The following is a 15,822-nucleotide window of genomic DNA, read 5'->3' on the forward strand; positions in this document are numbered from 1 at the left end:
TAACAAAAAGATCATTGATTTCAAGTTAACCGAGACAAAATATGGAGATAGCAAGTAAAACAAGGAAAACCATCTTGGAAAAAGGGGGGGAAGGAAGAAAAACTTGTTGCCTTGGTGATTCTTAATTTGAGAAATGAGAACTCTAAAATTGTTGCAAGACAAAACCCATTAAGTATCTTCTCTCTGCCCTGGGAAAAAGAAGTTGGAATTCAAGTTGAAAAGCATGAAGCTGTGTGGCTGTAATGGACTGGTTGTTGCCTTGAAATTCAGAAACCCTTACAATCCCACTGCCAGTGAAGGAGATCAAGAATCCTTTTAATCTCGTAAAATTGTTGGGGACCAAGAACCAATCTTGTAAAACCCTGACCCACCCCTCCACACACACACAAATTAACTGAATAACCAGAACTTCTACAGCTTGAATTGTAGGAGACTACGGTAGATAATAATGTTCGATCAATAGCATAAATGGTATTAAAAGAAAACGAGGATACAGAAAAATGTCATCTAGCGAGACAAAAAAAGTGGGCTGGCAAAAATATCATCTAGAGAGACAAAAGAAGAGGGCTGGCCACTCATGGCTGGCTCAAGCTGCAATCCCATTGACCAAAATCTTTCAAATTCACCAGGCATGGTGTGTATGGAAAGACCGAGATCTGCCCCTTCATTATTTGCCTGTCTTTCTTTGTTGTATAAATCAATTCCACCCTTTTGTCTTCGGGATCATAACTGAGCATAGCTCCCCCAGTCCCAAAGAAGACAACTTCGGAAGTTGGATGCAAAGCAAAGGGCCTCAAAGCTGAAATTTTACCAAATCTGGCAATAGTAGTCCTATCCAGCCGATGCACGTGTTTTCCCAAATAATCAACATTGATATTGTGAATCAGAGTCCATCTGTCATTCTTGCAACGATCCTCAAACAACCAAAAGTGTAATGCAGTTCCGACAAGATCGGAATAACATAAATGGCGCCTCGACAGCCCAATGCATCCATAGTCATTGGGAGCAAGTCTCTCCTTCTCTGGAAGCTCAATGGCACGAGAATTTCCTCTGTTAAGATCAAAACATAAAAGCAGTTTTGAGGCAGATTGACGGTACAACACTCCATCCAAGTAAATACAATGCTTGGCCAATCTAGCCTTCTTAGATCCATATCCAAAAGCGGTTTCTTGGATAGTCCAACTGCCAGTCTCTGATGAGAACACGCGCAATCTTTGGGGGCCCTTGGGCTCTGAATAATCAAAGCAAACAACTCTGTAGTGTGGTGATTTGAAAGGATCAAATGCCAGGGATGCAGAACATGTGTCTTCGAGTGTAAAATCTCTAGGAATCGCCACACACTGTTTTGTCACAGGATTGCACACATAGTACTGCGGAATAGAACCCTCAACAAACAAAAGCAGACCATTGCAACAATCAAGGAAATCAACCCAGGCAGGTTCAAAAGGCAACAGCGAAGAATAGGACTTGACAAATTCATGTGGTTCCGGTGCAACTGCTGGAGTCATGGCGCAGGGGATATAATCAATGTATGTTTTCCCGCTACTGACCCTCCTCCACACATGGTAAATAAAGCCACGAAGAGGTGAAGAATCTGAGATTTTTGGAACACAAGCATCAGTAATCAGATTGTTCCAACATTGACCAAAATCTTTCAAATTCACCAGGCATGGTGTGTATGGAAAGACCGAGATCTGCCCCTTCATTATTTGCCTGTCTTTCTTTGTTGTATAAATCAATTCCACCCTTTTGTCTTCGGGATCATAACTGAGCATAGCTCCCCCAGTCCCAAAGAAGACAACTTCGGAAGTTGGATGCAAAGCAAAGGGCCTCAAAGCTGAAATTTTACCAAATCTGGCAATAGTAGTCCTATCCAGCCGATGCACGTGTTTTCCCAAATAATCAACATTGATATTGTGAATCAGAGTCCATCTGTCATTCTTGCAACGATCCTCAAACAACCAAAAGTGTAATGCAGTTCCGACAAGATCGGAATAACATAAATGGCGCCTCGACAGCCCAATGCATCCATAGTCATTGGGAGCAAGTCTCTCCTTCTCTGGAAGCTCAATGGCACGAGAATTTCCTCTGTTAAGATCAAAACATAAGAGCAGTTTTGAGGCAGATTGACGGTACAACACTCCATCCAAGTAAATACAATGCTTGGCCAATCTAGCCTTCTTAGATCCATATCCAAAAGCGGTTTCTTGGATAGTCCAACTGCCAGTCTCTGATGAGAACACGCGCAATCTTAGGGGGCCCTTGGGCTCTGAATAATCAAAGCAAACAACTCTGTAGTGTGGTGATTTGAAAGGATCAAATGCCAGGGATGCAGAACATGTGTCTTCGAGTGTAAAATCTCTAGGAATCGCCACACACTGTTTTGTCACAGGATTGCACACATAGTACTGCGGAATAGAACCCTCAACAAACAAAAGCAGACCATTGCAACAATCAAGGAAATCACCACAGGCAGGTTCAAAAGGCAACAGCGAAGAATAGGACTTGACAAATTCATGTGGTTCCGGTGCAACTGCTGGAGTCATGGCGCAGGGGATATAATCAATGTATGTTTTCCCGCTACTGACCCTCCTCCACACATGGTAAATAAAGCCACGAAGAGGTGAAGAATCTGAGATTTTTGGAACACAAGCATCAGTAATCAGATTGTTCCAACATTTGCAAACGCTTTTAAGTCTAATGAGATGCTTGCGATCAGTAACTCGACAGAGGATTTCAACCAGCACGTCATCTGGTAAACTTGAAAAAAGACAACTGGCACAGCTGCAGTCCTTGCTCTCAACTGCTTTTCCATCTAAAGAGGTAGCCATCAGTCCCCCTCTACCTTTTTCGCACGCACTTCATTAATTTGACAAGCAAAGGGAAAAAAAAAATCTAAAGAGGTAGCCATCAGTCCCCCTCTGCCTTTTTCGCACGCACTTAATTAATTTGACAAGCAAAGGGAAAACAAAAAAAAAAGAAAAGAAATTAGCCCCGTGACTACTTTTACAGTTTCTGACTTATCAGATGCAATTTGGGAATCCACCCTCTTCAGAAATAATTAACATAGCCGTCCTCTTCGCAAAAAAAAAATATAATTAACATAGTCCTCCTCTTTGCAAAATAAAAATAAAAATAGTAACTTGTTTCAGAGATTTAAATTGGGGTTTTCATGATTGAAAACAAAAGATGCTGAAAATCACAAAATTAAAAACACCAACATTTCCTGACATGGAAAATAAAACAGCAGAATTAATTAAATATACATAACGATGGTAGAGATAAATAGTTTTCTAAATTAATTAAAGAAACCAAAACCTGATCAGCAGAAAACAATAGATAACTCATTGCACTTAATCAATTTGTCAAGCGAGGGGAAAAGAAGAGGAAAAGAAAAGAAATTAGCCACACCCTGTTACTGAGATGCAATTTGAGAATCCATCCCCTTCAAAAACAATTAACACGCAACAAGCCCTCCTCTTTGCCGGAAAAAAAAAAAAACCTAAAGTATAACTTTTGAAATCAGAAGGTGATAGCTTATTTCAGAGATTTAAAATAGGTTTTTCATTCATGATTGAAAACAAAAGCGTGCTGAAAATCACCAAACGAAAAACACAATGTTATTAAATATACAAAACGATGGTAGAGATGAATAGTTTTCTAAATTAATTGAAGAAACCAAAAAAAAAGATCAGCAGAAAACAATAACAATAGATAACTTATTGCAAAAATTTAGGGTAAACAAGGTAAATTAGCTTACTGTGCTGTCTCTCTCTGATTTATCAGATGCATGTGGCTGTCGTATCACCAGTACGTAAAAATAATATAAATATAATTAAGAAGGCAAATAAGATCACAAAAGAAAACTTAGTTTGCAAAAGTAGGGTTTCAAGTGATTCCTCGTCTATTTAAACCTTTTTTCATGCCACCGGCCCATCTAGAGAAATTGCTTATAAGGGCTCAACTACTGGGTCTTAGTTTGATTAAGATCTGGGCTAATAAGTTGTGCTCAATTAAAAGAATTTAACCACCCATATTTCTTAAACCATCTTAGATATTATTTAAAAAAAAACAAAATTCAAAGAATAGAAAATTCTAATAACCTTTAAAAATAATTTCAGAGAGAAAAACAGGGTAAAGTTGTGAGATTTTCAAAAACACTGAATTATCCAAAATTTTAAAAAATAATAAATTAATTCATGGATGTATAAGTAATTTGTTGTTAGATAGGAAAAGAAAGAAGATGTATTGGGTTAAAAAGATATTTAAATTATCTTGTATTTGAATTTTCTAAGATTTAAATTGCGGAATAAAATAGATAATTTTTTTAAAATAAAAATCATCAAATTTTACTATTTTTACCCACAATTGTTGTTATGAAAAGTGATGCAAATCCTCAAATAAGCCGAATACATACATTCTCAGCCACCCATACAGGTATTTTGTTCTTGCTAGTTAGAGCTAGTTAATTTTTAAAAAAAATATATACCAAATTAGTATAAAAATATAATTTAATCTTGATCAACTTGGATTGTTATTGTTGCATAGAAAATTTCGTGCTTCATATGATATAAATAATGTTCCCTGGCATGGCAAAAATAGCAGAACTAAACCAGCCTATAGAAATAAATAATTTTATAAATTATCTATGTAATTAAAGAAACTAAAAATCAACGCGGAAAACAATACCATATCTTATTGTGAATTAGGTTACTTTACTGCCCCTCTATGACCTATCAGATACTGCATCGTCAGTATAATTAAGGAGGTAAATAAAATAAAATGATATTTTATTTTGCTAAAAAAACAAATTAGGGTTTTCATGTCTGCAATCTTGTTTAAACTGTTTTTGAATGCGTGGAACAATCCATCTATAGTATTGCTTGGACATGCGGCCTTCATTAGGGCTCAATTAAAAAAATTAATTATCAGATTTTTGGAATTATCTCGGATATTTTAAAAAAAATTAGAAATAGAAAATTTGGATAATTTCTCAAAATAATGTAATAAAAAATAGGATAAAAATTGTATATTTTTATGATGATCTCACTACTTTTTTTTAATTGCTACGTGCACCTGTTTTTCTACTTATTTTAAAGAAATATATTTTCTACTTATTTTAAACAATTTAAATTTCTAAAGAAAACCTCTATTTCTATTGTCATTGTCTTTTATTATAAAAAATACGGACTTGTTTAAGAAAATAGGATGTTGTTTTTAAAAAGATCGCTACTTTTTTATGTTTATATTACTAATTGCTTTGTAGATTATTATGTATTAATCTGATGTATAGAATTAATTCCTACTATGGTTTGCTGACTAATATTGAATAAAAATAGAATACACACATGCATGATTTTTATATTTTCCATCCTGAATTGTTTTATTTTTCTTTCAGAATCACTGTTCTCATTTTTTATGCTATTGCGGATAGATGTTTGATTTATGTATTTTTAATTGAAGCTTGCTCTCACTGTTATGTCAGATTGATATATTTCATCGATTTTTTTAATCTATTGCTATTGTTTTTGTTCATTAATCCATTTTCTTAATCTATTGCTATTTTTATTAACCCAAACAAGTTGTTGAATATTCCGACTTTCCATGATTTTCTCTTCTCTTTAAGAAAAGTCTCGATGATACCACTCTTTTTAATTGAAATTGTTGTTAAGATTATTTTTTAAATTAAGGTATTAAAATAATTTAAAAATATATAAAAAAATAACTTAAAACAAAAAAAGTATTTTTTTTAAATATACTTTTAGAACACAAAAATAAATATTATCCTCTACCTTCTGCTCTTCTAATTTTTATTTTTTTTTGGCTGAAGTTTTACGAATGATGAACTTGTTACACATGCAAGAAGTGTGAGAGACTTTTGTGATTTCATTTTGAAAAGGGAAGGCGGGAAAGGCAGACAAAGAATTATGGATATACTCAAGTAAAGGCCGAAGGGCAGCAGGGCCCCCAACACTAATCATGACCGTTACCCCATAAAATAACCCTCCCCCAAAAAAACCCCCGCCACGCTCAACTTCCTGATGACCGTAGGTTGTAGATACCCTAATTCTAGTCCTACCTCACGGGATCTCTCCCTTCTGTCCCCACACCTTTTTTCTTTTTTTTTTTAAAAAGATTTTAAAGCCAAAAACATTAAACAGCTTGATAGCCGTCGAGGCTGAAATCCTCTCCATCTTTCTCGAAGAGGACAAAAAGGTGAAAAATTTGTCTCAATCCCTGCCCTAATCTTTACACCTAAACCTTCTATACTCGGTTTCAAATCTTCTTCTGCTTTCTTCTCCACATCAAATCTTGAAGACCCAAGTCTAGAGGGGCTGAAAAGATGAAAGGAATAATGAAAGGGAAGTTGATGAAGAAGCTGTTGTCAACGAAGCCAACAGGGTACTTGAAGGAAACTAGAGTTCTCCACGTGAATGCAGCAGATGGGTTCATTGGGGCATTGATAACGAGGCCTGAAACCCCAGAGTTGGTGGTACCCAAAGAAGTGGAAAAAGAAAAGGTTAAAGATTGTAGCTTTGTTGCTGATCAAGAACCTGATGTTATTGATGTAAATGAGCTTATGAAAGATCTTGAAGAAGAGGAAGAGGGGGAGGAGGAGGGAATGGAAATGGAGGTTGATGAAGACAAGGAAAATGTTAGGCCAGTAGTGAAGGCAAGAGTGGGTCTTTTTGGGGTTAAAGATAAGGTGGAGTCAAAAGGGTCTCAATTTAGGCAAATCCCTTTGTCAGAGATTGATATCTCATCTTTCCAGCGACCGGATTTGAATTCTGATGGCCTTTTTTACCCGAATTTATCGACTGCCTTTGAAAAAGCAGCGAAAGATCACATGGGAGTGGGTGGAGAAGAGAGAAGAGAAAGTATCGACGGGGAGAATCTTGAAAGAATAAGGGAAGCACAAACACAGGCAAGAACTCAGCAAGAAAATGTTGAAAAGAGCCGAGAAGCGGAGAGGAATCTTGAAGACAAGGAAGAAGAGCCACCCTTAAAAGCTCGTCGAATCGAAGACGATGATGATACAGGTGACCCTATATTAGGCTTCCCAGAGAAGTGTCCACCAGGAGGCAGTGACTCAGTAATTCTCTACACAACAACACTTAGAGGGATAAGAAAAACTTTTGAGGATTGTAACAGCATTCGCTTTCTTTTAGAGAGTTTTCAGGTACTTTTTTTTGAGAGAGATGTGTCAATGCACATGGAGTTTAAGGAGGAGTTATGGAGGATTTTGGATGGCAAGGTGAACCCTCCAAGGCTTTTCATCAAGGGGAGATACATAGGAGGTTCTGAGGAGGTTTTGGGTTTGCATGAGCAAGGCTGGTTTAGAGTGCTCTTTGAAGGGATCCCAATTGACAGATTCATTGGCTCACCATGTGAAGGATGTGCTGGTGTTAGGTTTGTTCTCTGTTTCAATTGCAGTGGCAGCCATAAGGTTGTCGCCGAAAATGGGTTGTCAAATATATGCCAGGATTGCAATGAGAATGGTCTGATAACCTGTCCCCTTTGCTGTTGAAGATAATTGTATTGAATTTGTCCCTTGTGTATCACTTACATATTTTTTTCATTATCTTTCGAGGCTTGTTTGGAGGATTCTTTTAATACTTTTTGTAATGCCCGTGGAAGAATATGGAATCTTTGGGTGTTTTAATGTACTAGTTTGTGAATTGGAATCTGTTTTTCCATATTCACCCCTGTAAAATAAAAAGAGAATACGCATGTTATACCTTTCTAAGAAGCTTATAATCATTTTCTTGTCAGCATTCTTTGTGAATTATGGGTATCTTGATGAACTACTATAGTAGCAACTGAGCCATTTAGATGTCATAAGCATAAAAGTTTTTGAGTTTATTTCTCACCCCATTTTCAAGCATCAAAACCAAGTTGTCAAGAAAAGCAGCTCCATGAGTTAAACACTTCGATGATGTGCCAAGACTGTTTTTTAGATCATGATCATCAAGTGAAATGGATCTTTATGATTACATCCATTACACAACCTGGCAAAAAACACAGAACTTTGTATTGAGAAAGAGATAAAGGTGAAACTAATATTCTTCCTGCCTAGCATACAAAGCATATATCAGATTGGTGCTCTTGGCCATATATTAAATGCCTCCCAAGATTTTTCAACGGCCCAGATAGAGGAAAGGCATGATGCACCGTATGCAAGCCAACTCTAGGTAATTAAGACTTCTCACATGCTCATGTCCTGCGCTCTCTCTTCAATTATCTAACAAAGACATGTAAGAGCTCACACAACAAAACATCAAATGCAACATTCAAAAGGCCAGCAGCAACAAAGGACAGTTTCCACGACCAGAACCATGTGGAATACGCACAAATTCCAGCATTCAGCATCTAACGCCAGCACACACCCTCCAAAATCTCTCAAGCACTACCAATTCGGTGCTCAGTTGTTTCACCACCATTTTCTGTCCACATGCCTTTACCCGAACTGATGTCTCACTGCAACCAATCAAGTGATGCCACAAATTATGACACCAACTGCAACATAGCTATAGCCTTGGGATAGACTTGAAATTCACTTCCGAGATGAACCTTACACTGTTAGCTTCTCAACTACTCCAAAGACTACTCTTTCCTCGAGCTTTTAAGAGGAAGCATTATGAGCCTGGAGACGTATTTAATTAAATGGTGTTTAAAGTTGCATTAGTTCACAGTTGAAAGAAAGATATCCTATAACATAATCTAACAGATAAGAACACCAAGTAAACACAGGCAGGCAGGCAGGTAGCATGAGAACTTGACAAGTCCCTTGCTTGTGCATCTGACACAACGTTATATAAATCCAAAAATCAGCACTTCCAGAAACTGGAAAAGCAATGTCTTGTATTATAAATGTCGGCTGAAAATATATATGAAGTAATGCTGGTAAAAGTAGCCCTTCCCTTGACCAAGCCAAAAGTTTTCATCTCAGCATTCCTTGAAACAATGCGAAATTCTAATTCAGCAATGCAGCACTAGCTGGACTTTATTATTAAACTACAAAAACCTTCACCAGAAGGAAAAGAAGGACAATGAAATGTGCACCTCAATAGTTCACATTCTTGCGTTTATTCCATTCCAGTTTGATGGGTCTCTAAGAGATGAAGCAGAACTTCCTTCACCCGCAATGCCTTTTGATGGTGCACTTCCACTAGTAGATTGAGAACAAAGGTACGATACTGACTGCAGCCATGAAACTAATGTTGGCTTGCGTGTAACATCATCAGATTCAGCAACCTGTGCATATAACTCATTTAGAACCACATTCTGTCCTTCTTTTGGTAACTCAACAAATAGCTGCGCCAACAACTTCATCAAGTCTGGCAGTACCTGAAACCAAGAAAACGATAACATCATCAATGCCCAAAGGTCAGAACATGGATGCACAGCAAAGCACACTATTTAATTTAACAAATGTTCTAAATTGATATCAGACACAAAGGAACATGTAAAGTGTAACGAAAAGACCACCACTTACTTGTATATCAACAAGGGAAATAAGCCGTAAAAGCAATTCTAAGATTTTCTTACAAGGCTCTGATTCCCCTTCCCAATTTTTCCACATATCAGGCTTTTGGGTGGCAATATCAGTGCAGAGCTTGCTTGCTTTTTCAACGAGACTGTGGATACAATAAAATGTTGCTGGACTTCCAGCAGGAAGATTTCGAACCAAGGCTGCAACTCCAGAAGCCATACCCTCAAAAGGAGTGATACCAGGAAATCCCTACATCCATACAAAAGGAAAAAGCTAGAGCCTTGGTTTTCTTTAACAACGAAATCATGTTCATGTTTAACCAATTTGGTGTTTAACTGCTTAACATACTGCTAAAGATCTCTGCATGTAGTAGAAAACAAGTTGCTCCTTCAGTAATGATCTTTCATTCTCATTAGAGTCCTTCCCCGAGGATATGAATGCAGCAAACATAGAATGCGAAGCTCGAGCTACTTTTCCATTTGGATGTCCCATATATCTAATCGCAATTGTAATAAGGAACACACTACATAAGAAACAAGCTCCCTAATGAATCTAATTAGTTGTTAAATGTAGGATACAAGAACATTGTTGGGGCAACAACTCTGCTAAAAACAGATCCGGGCAAACGTTCAATGCAAGTCGGAATAACCCGCAGGTAAAACAAAACGCGGGCGGTCTGCACTTCATCCTTGAACCATATGTAGTCCACTTTCTGCTGGAATTCTACAAAGACATTAAGAGAAAATTGCAAATCTTGTGAACAAGCAACAATTTTTTGAGTGAAATGAGTAGAACCATTATGAGACCTAATTTATCATGTTAAAAGACTGAAATGAAAATTCAAAGAACACATACCTTGAGGATTTGTCAGATCAACATAAGTGGGCATAGACTCTACAAATGAGACACACGCAGTCTCATTCTCCTGTGCACTCACAACAACCCCTCGTATTGTATCCATATATTCTGACAAACGCATACGCCGGAAATACTCTAAACAGGAGAATGAAACTAGTATCAAGACAGATGTCTCCATCTGACTTTCAGTTGAGAATTTTGAATTCAGTTTCTGCTTTGTAACAGCCAATGCAAACACCACGACCATAAGGAAAGCAGACTCAGCAATTTTCTCTACATCTTCAAGCAACTCATCTGTTTTCCCATGTAGCAAGAAAGCCACCTTCCGATGCCCTGAGTAGAGTTCTTGGCAGAATCGCCATATCATATTTTCCACTATCATCTTGTTCTCGTCGTCTGCTGAAATGTATTGACTGCAGAAAACACTGCTAATTGCCCCCGCTTCCTTAAAAGTGACACTGCTTAGATGTTCTTTAATCTTGCCAGGCTCGAGTCCCCCTGAACTTCCATGTGTTGACTCAAGAATCCTTGCATGTAGATGCCGCAAAGGAAATATCTCAGTTAATAATGCTGAAGCAAGGGATAGAAGCAGAGGAGGCCGGGAAGACACTGAACCACTTCGAGCCAAAGCTAATGAAATGCACTGAAGCAAAATACTGGTTGCATAATCATCACCTGAATTATCATAGTCTCTACTTTTAGAAATAAAATATTGTGCCACTGACTCAATCCTATTTTCAGCAGAAATCCTTAGGCTGGAAAGGATCTGCAATCCCTGTTGACTTGGTGCAGATCTATTCAATGCTCTCAGAACACCAGCAGCAGCCATGACAACAGCAAATGGAACATGGTCTTTCCTCGAAGTGTCTAAAGTCTCTTTAGAAAATATTTGCAATTTATCTTGTGAACGTGACTTGATGAAACTAGACATTACCCATTCAACCAAATGTAAAATCATGAGCCCATGAGAAACACTACCAGGCGGTCCATCTTCCCTTCCCCAGATCCCCAGCAATGCATTCAAAGTTCTAGCATAATAAACAATCACAGAAGAACATAAAGCATACCCAATACCTGCAAGAACATCTGGAATGAACCCACCAAATGGACTAACCAGTCTGTACTCATCCTCCAATAACCTACAGAGCAACTCCAAGCAGACTGTTTTAGAGGATTCTGAAACAGAAGGCACAGAAGAAAAGGCACCCAGTAGCAGTACAGCCTCTGAGAAAAACTCAGGGCTCTTCTTAGAAACCAATTCAGTAGCTAAAAGGTGAGACAGTGTCTCCACAGCCGAATCAATGAGTGCAGAAGAGGGTCTAAAGGACTTTCTGACCCAGATATAAAGAAGCCGGAGAAGGAGAGGATATGCCTCAAGAGGAATGACGAGGTTTGTGGAGGATAAAATTGAAACTAGAAGCTTCGCTTGGGGTTCAGCGACATGAAGGGATGTGCGAGCATCAAGAAGAATTTTCAAAGACTGAAAATGATGGGGCTCAAATGATTGGTGTTGATGGCAGTCTCTAAGCTCAGCCCATGCTTGAATGATGGCACGGGCAGACGTTGAAGAAGATTGGTCTGCAGAAGTGTTGCTGCTGCTACCACTACTGATCCTCAGCCATTCTTCAAGGAAAAGTGTATTGGCCTGTCTGGCCATCTTACCATTCCAAACTGCAAAAACCAGTTAAGTAACCCTTATTCAGATACACAAACCAAAGTCAACACCCTTTTGACATTGCCTATCTATATATCCATGCAAAAACAACATTGCGTTAAGTTAACCTATATCCATCAAAACCCTGTTTAAGACATGTGAAAATGGCCACAAAATGCACTAATTAGCATGTTTAGGACCTATTAGACCAACAAGCTCTAACATACAAGAACCCACCATCAAAACTTATTATCCTAATGAAAAACTTCCAATGGAAGCTACCAATTCGCTTCCAACATCAAATTTGAATAGCAGAAAATCATGTAGGAGCACACGTGTGAAAAAGAAGTGATCTTTAAACAACAGTCCAAAACCCAATAAAATATTTGCTTCAAAGTTAAAAAAACAAAACCGACAATGAAAATACATGAAAAAAGAAATGAACTTTACACAAAATCAATTTCAGAATCAATCAAGATCATTGACTTCAAGTTAACTGAGACAATATATGGAGAATAAAAGCAAAACAAGGAAAACCTATCTTGGAAAAAGAAGAGAAAAATGTTACCTTGGCGGTTCTTAATTTGAGAAACGAGTGCTCAAAATTGTTGAAAGACAAAACCCATTAAGCATCTTCTCTCTGTCTTCAGAAAAAGAAACTGGAATTCAAGTTCAAGAGCATGAAGCTGTGTAGTTTTAATGGACTGGTTGTTGCCTTCAAAGTCAGCAATCCTTACAATCCCACCTCCCAATGAAGGGAAAACATCGCGTGTATAATGAGTGGTGGCAAACTTTACTTTCGTCCCTGTATACGTAACGGTATCTTAATTATATCCTTTTATTTTAAGTTATTTCAATGTTACTCCTATAGTAAACAAAAGGTTTCAATTCACGCTTTGACTAAAGTTCACATTTTTCTTATTTTTCTCTCAATTTTCCCTCCTATTTAGTCCTTTTAAATGTTTTAATATATCACAAAAAAATAAAAATAAATAAAAATTGGGCTAATGTTTTGTTAGAGGCAACAACATTTAGATTTTTAAGAGCTGCGGGGGTAATATTAAAAACCTTTGAACGTAAGGGGTGGAACCTGGAAGTGTAACATTTGATGTTAGGGGTAAAATTATTCCTTAACCAAACCAGCGGGCTGCAGTTCCATTCCATTATGGCTCAAAGGCCTATAGAGAGATGGAGGAAGTGGCCCAGATAAAAGCCAGTTCACCCCTGATTAAGCCCGACAAAAAATAGTCATGTCATATGTTCTGTAAAACTTATTTTAGTTCAATAAATCCAATAAATATATTCTTACAATAAACAATTTTTTTAGCTAAAACTAATAAAATTACTCATGATTTATAGTTAAAAAAATATAAACTAGTTAGTTTAAAGTGAAAAATTATTACATATTATAAATAAACATAATAAATATTTTTAAAAAAAATATGAAGCAAATACATTTATAACAGAAGATTCAATACTAAATTGTGATAAATGTAAAATAAATAAATTTTCACCTCTTAGTATCTATCCATGGAAAACAAGCATTAAAAACAAAAAATAATAATAATAATTTTAGCTTGGACCCCCCCCTCCCCTCCTAGCTTTTCATTCACTAAATTAATTTTATGAAATTATTCATCAATATCTACTTTTATAAGAAAATGTAAATATAACTCACAAGTTTTAATTAAAAGTTAAAACTTTATTTTTAACAAAAAAAAATTAAAAAAACTTATTATATAAAATTTAATTTCGCTTACACAGTTTAGCAGCAGTGCCTGGCCATAGTAGTATAGTACTGAGTAACCCTTCTCTTCTGTTTTTTTGCATCCTCACCACTCTCTCTGCTCGCATTAATATCCCTTCCAAACCCCAACCCTGCTGCTCCACATCTCCTTCATCCCTCTCAAACAACTCCAGGTTTTGTCTTCTTACAAGTATTATGAGAAGAAGTGTCCTCCTCGTTCAGCACTTAGATTCGTTGTACACTTCTTCTTTTTTGCGGGGTTTTCTGTTGCGGTTATAGTTTCAGGAATCAAGTGAAGAAAATGGAGGAGGGTCATCATGATCTTTCAAAGGTTACAGTGGCTGGTGATCCTCAGTTACTCCAAAACAAAGTTAATGCAGTTGATTTGGCTGGTCCTGCTAAACTTCAGGTCTTTCCTTTCTTTATCTTGTAATCTTTTTTCGGGTTCCTTTGTGTTAGTATCTTGATTTTTGAGTTTAATAAAGAACCCCTTTGGTTTCTTGATTTTGTTTATTGGAATCAAGAGATTTTTTTGTCATGGTGATGTGATGATGATTTATGTTTTTCTCTTAATAATCGACAAAGACGGTCTTTTAATATTTTTTTGGCTGTTAATGACCTTAAATAAGGTGATAGCAGATTTTGATGGAACATTAACCAAATATTTTGTGAATGGTCGTCGAGGGCAAAGTATGCAACAGTCTTAATTATGGTTCTTCAGTTTGTGTGAGCAAAAAAACCGTAAGAAAGTTTGGTTTTTTGAGTTTCGTGTGATGGAAATTTGTAGGCAGTCACGGAATTTTGAGGCAGGGAAATGCAGACTATGATAATAAAAGACAGGCATTGTACGAATATTATCAAATCTTGCAGGAGGATCTCTTACTTGTAATAAGAGGCTGGGGAGAGAATAGAGAGAGTGATGCAGAGAGATAGTTTATGAAAAACTGCCCCCTCATTTATGGTGGCTACTGCAAATTTTAATGTAAATTTGTTTCTTTCAGGATGATGCACTATGTGGGGGGGTAGTCAAGCTTGTTTCCCAGATGTGCTCAACAGTCAACTGAAGGGGCTTGCTTTCTACATCAACAAATTCTTTAGCTCATCCCTGGCTTTGACCAAGTGGAGATGTGAACTAGACTTAACCCTAACTCATGATATTCTTTCTTCTCAATGTGCCATTCAAAGTAAGTCATGGATTGTCATTTCCCAGAGCAAGGATGCTGGCAAAAGATGCTCATTATTTTGCTAGAATGGTCGGGATTCAAGATAAAATATTTGAAGTTTCATTGGATCCGAAAGCAATTAGATCTTGTATGATGCTAAGAATCTACGTATTCAAGACCGATGGTTATTTATGCCATCCTTTATTTAAGTCCATTTTATCTTCTCCTTTATCATGTTGCTCATTATTTTGCTAGAATGGTCGGGATTCAAGATAAAATATTTGTAGTTTCATTGGATCCGAAAGCAATTAGATCTTGTATGCTGCTAAGAATCTACGTATTCAAGACCGATGGTTATTTATACCATCCTTTATTTAAGTCCAGTTTATCTTCTCCTTTATCATGTTCATGGCAAGCATTCATTTCCTGCACTTCCATCTTGTTCCTCCAACTGCCAGTTTCATATCCCAAGTGAGCAACGCGGCCCCAACCCATTAAATGTGGGTAGTGAAAGATATTCTGCTATTTATACTTAAGTTTCCCCAGGAAGTGACTATACTTCGCTGACAGTCTTAAATTTTCTATACTTCAGGAATACCAATGATCTACCAGATAAGTTAGAAATCGTATCTTGAAGGTCATGAAGATTTTCTCTATTCCAGTCAGGACTAGCTTATAGGTTGGAAACCATCACCTCCAGTCCAGTGTTAAAATATGCATACCTATCTCATTTTGAATGTTGTAGTTGCCTTAAAATCCAATGGAAAGCAAATAAATCGCAGATGCAAGTGAAAAGTCCCAAGCCCTAATTAAGTTTGAAGGGAAATTTGAAGGCCAGAAGGCTCAGTTCTCATGTGATGATGGGAGTTCAATTGTTTTGTTCCCAGTCAACAGCGTGCCTTTCAAT

General features: G+C 37.1%; 4 protein-coding genes and 1 long non-coding RNA gene across 7 annotated transcripts; 2 read left to right on the forward strand and 3 right to left on the reverse strand.

Annotated features, from left to right (window-relative positions):
* Positions 1-148: 148 nt before the first annotated feature.
* On the reverse strand, positions 149-1,636 carry LOC105131576 (F-box protein At5g07610). The gene is made up of 2 exons (XM_011034615.1): positions 541-1,636; positions 149-502 (listed from the first exon to the last, which is right to left on the reverse strand). Exon 1 carries the CDS (start codon positions 1,506-1,508, stop codon positions 576-578), a length of 933 nt encoding a protein of 310 aa, XP_011032917.1. The 5' UTR covers positions 1,509-1,636; the 3' UTR covers positions 149-502; positions 541-575.
* LOC105131709 (F-box protein At5g07610-like) lies at positions 1,543-3,916 on the reverse strand. Its single transcript, XM_011034819.1, has 3 exons — positions 3,761-3,916; positions 1,617-2,841; positions 1,543-1,551 (listed from the first exon to the last, which is right to left on the reverse strand). The coding sequence occupies exons 1-3, from the start codon at positions 3,790-3,792 to the stop codon at positions 1,543-1,545; spliced, it is 1,266 nt and encodes a 421-aa protein (XP_011033121.1). The 5' UTR covers positions 3,793-3,916.
* Positions 3,917-6,355: 2,439 nt separating this feature from the next.
* LOC105131711 (uncharacterized) lies at positions 6,356-7,742 on the forward strand. Its single transcript, XM_011034820.1, has one exon. The coding sequence runs from the start codon at positions 6,356-6,358 to the stop codon at positions 7,526-7,528; it is 1,173 nt and encodes a 390-aa protein (XP_011033122.1). The 3' UTR covers positions 7,529-7,742.
* A 192-nt stretch (positions 7,743-7,934) lies between these two features.
* Positions 7,935-12,762, reverse strand: LOC105131592 (obscurin-like protein). Of its 3 annotated transcripts, none has more exons than XM_011034630.1 (7): positions 12,574-12,762; positions 10,349-12,022; positions 10,072-10,216; positions 9,842-9,989; positions 9,497-9,742; positions 9,064-9,348; positions 7,935-8,644 (listed from the first exon to the last, which is right to left on the reverse strand). In XM_011034630.1, exons 2-6 carry the CDS (start codon positions 12,006-12,008, stop codon positions 9,073-9,075), a joined length of 2,475 nt encoding a protein of 824 aa, XP_011032932.1. In that variant the 5' UTR covers positions 12,009-12,022; positions 12,574-12,762; the 3' UTR covers positions 7,935-8,644; positions 9,064-9,072. The 3 variants fall into 3 exon arrangements, with proteins under 3 accessions (XP_011032932.1, XP_011032933.1, XP_011032931.1); XM_011034631.1 differs by lacking the exon at positions 7,935-8,644 and adding an exon at positions 8,789-8,955; XM_011034629.1 differs by lacking the exon at positions 7,935-8,644 and having other exon boundaries at positions 8,817-9,348.
* A 1,041-nt stretch (positions 12,763-13,803) lies between these two features.
* LOC105131591 (uncharacterized) lies at positions 13,804-15,146 on the forward strand. The gene is made up of 2 exons (XR_843463.1): positions 13,804-14,161; positions 14,754-15,146. It is a non-coding gene; the product is annotated as an uncharacterized LOC105131591 (long non-coding RNA).
* Positions 15,147-15,822: the final 676 nt, after the last annotated feature.

Source organism: Populus euphratica, unplaced genomic scaffold (genome assembly GCF_000495115.2).
Source record: "Populus euphratica unplaced genomic scaffold, PopEup_1.0 scaffold24.1, whole genome shotgun sequence".
Classification (NCBI taxonomy): domain Eukaryota; kingdom Viridiplantae; phylum Streptophyta; class Magnoliopsida; order Malpighiales; family Salicaceae; genus Populus; species Populus euphratica.

Excerpts from the sequence above, each read along its gene's own strand:
- LOC105131711 (XM_011034820.1), top strand. The coding sequence starts at position 6,356 with ATGAAAGGGAAGTTGATGAAGAAGCTGTTGTCAACGAAGCCAACAGGG.
- LOC105131592 (XM_011034630.1), bottom strand. The coding sequence starts at position 12,008 with ATGGCCAGACAGGCCAATACACTTTTCCTTGAAGAATGGCTGAGGATC. Across the intron at positions 10,217-10,348 it reads TGATCTGACAAATCCTCAAG|AATTCCAGCAGAAAGTGGAC; the intron begins GTATGTGTTCTT and ends ATGTCTTTGTAG. Across the intron at positions 9,990-10,071 it reads GTTGCCCCAACAATGTTCTT|ATATATGGGACATCCAAATG; the intron begins GTATCCTACATT and ends AATTGCGATTAG.
- LOC105131709 (XM_011034819.1), bottom strand. The coding sequence starts at position 3,792 with ATGCATCTGATAAATCAGAGAGAGACAGCACA. Across the intron at positions 2,842-3,760 it reads AATCAGAGAGAGACAGCACA|AGGGGGACTGATGGCTACCT; the intron begins GTAAGCTAATTT and ends CGAAAAAGGTAG.
- LOC105131576 (XM_011034615.1), bottom strand. The coding sequence starts at position 1,508 with ATGACTCCAGCAGTTGCACCGGAACCACATGAATTTGTCAAGTCCTAT.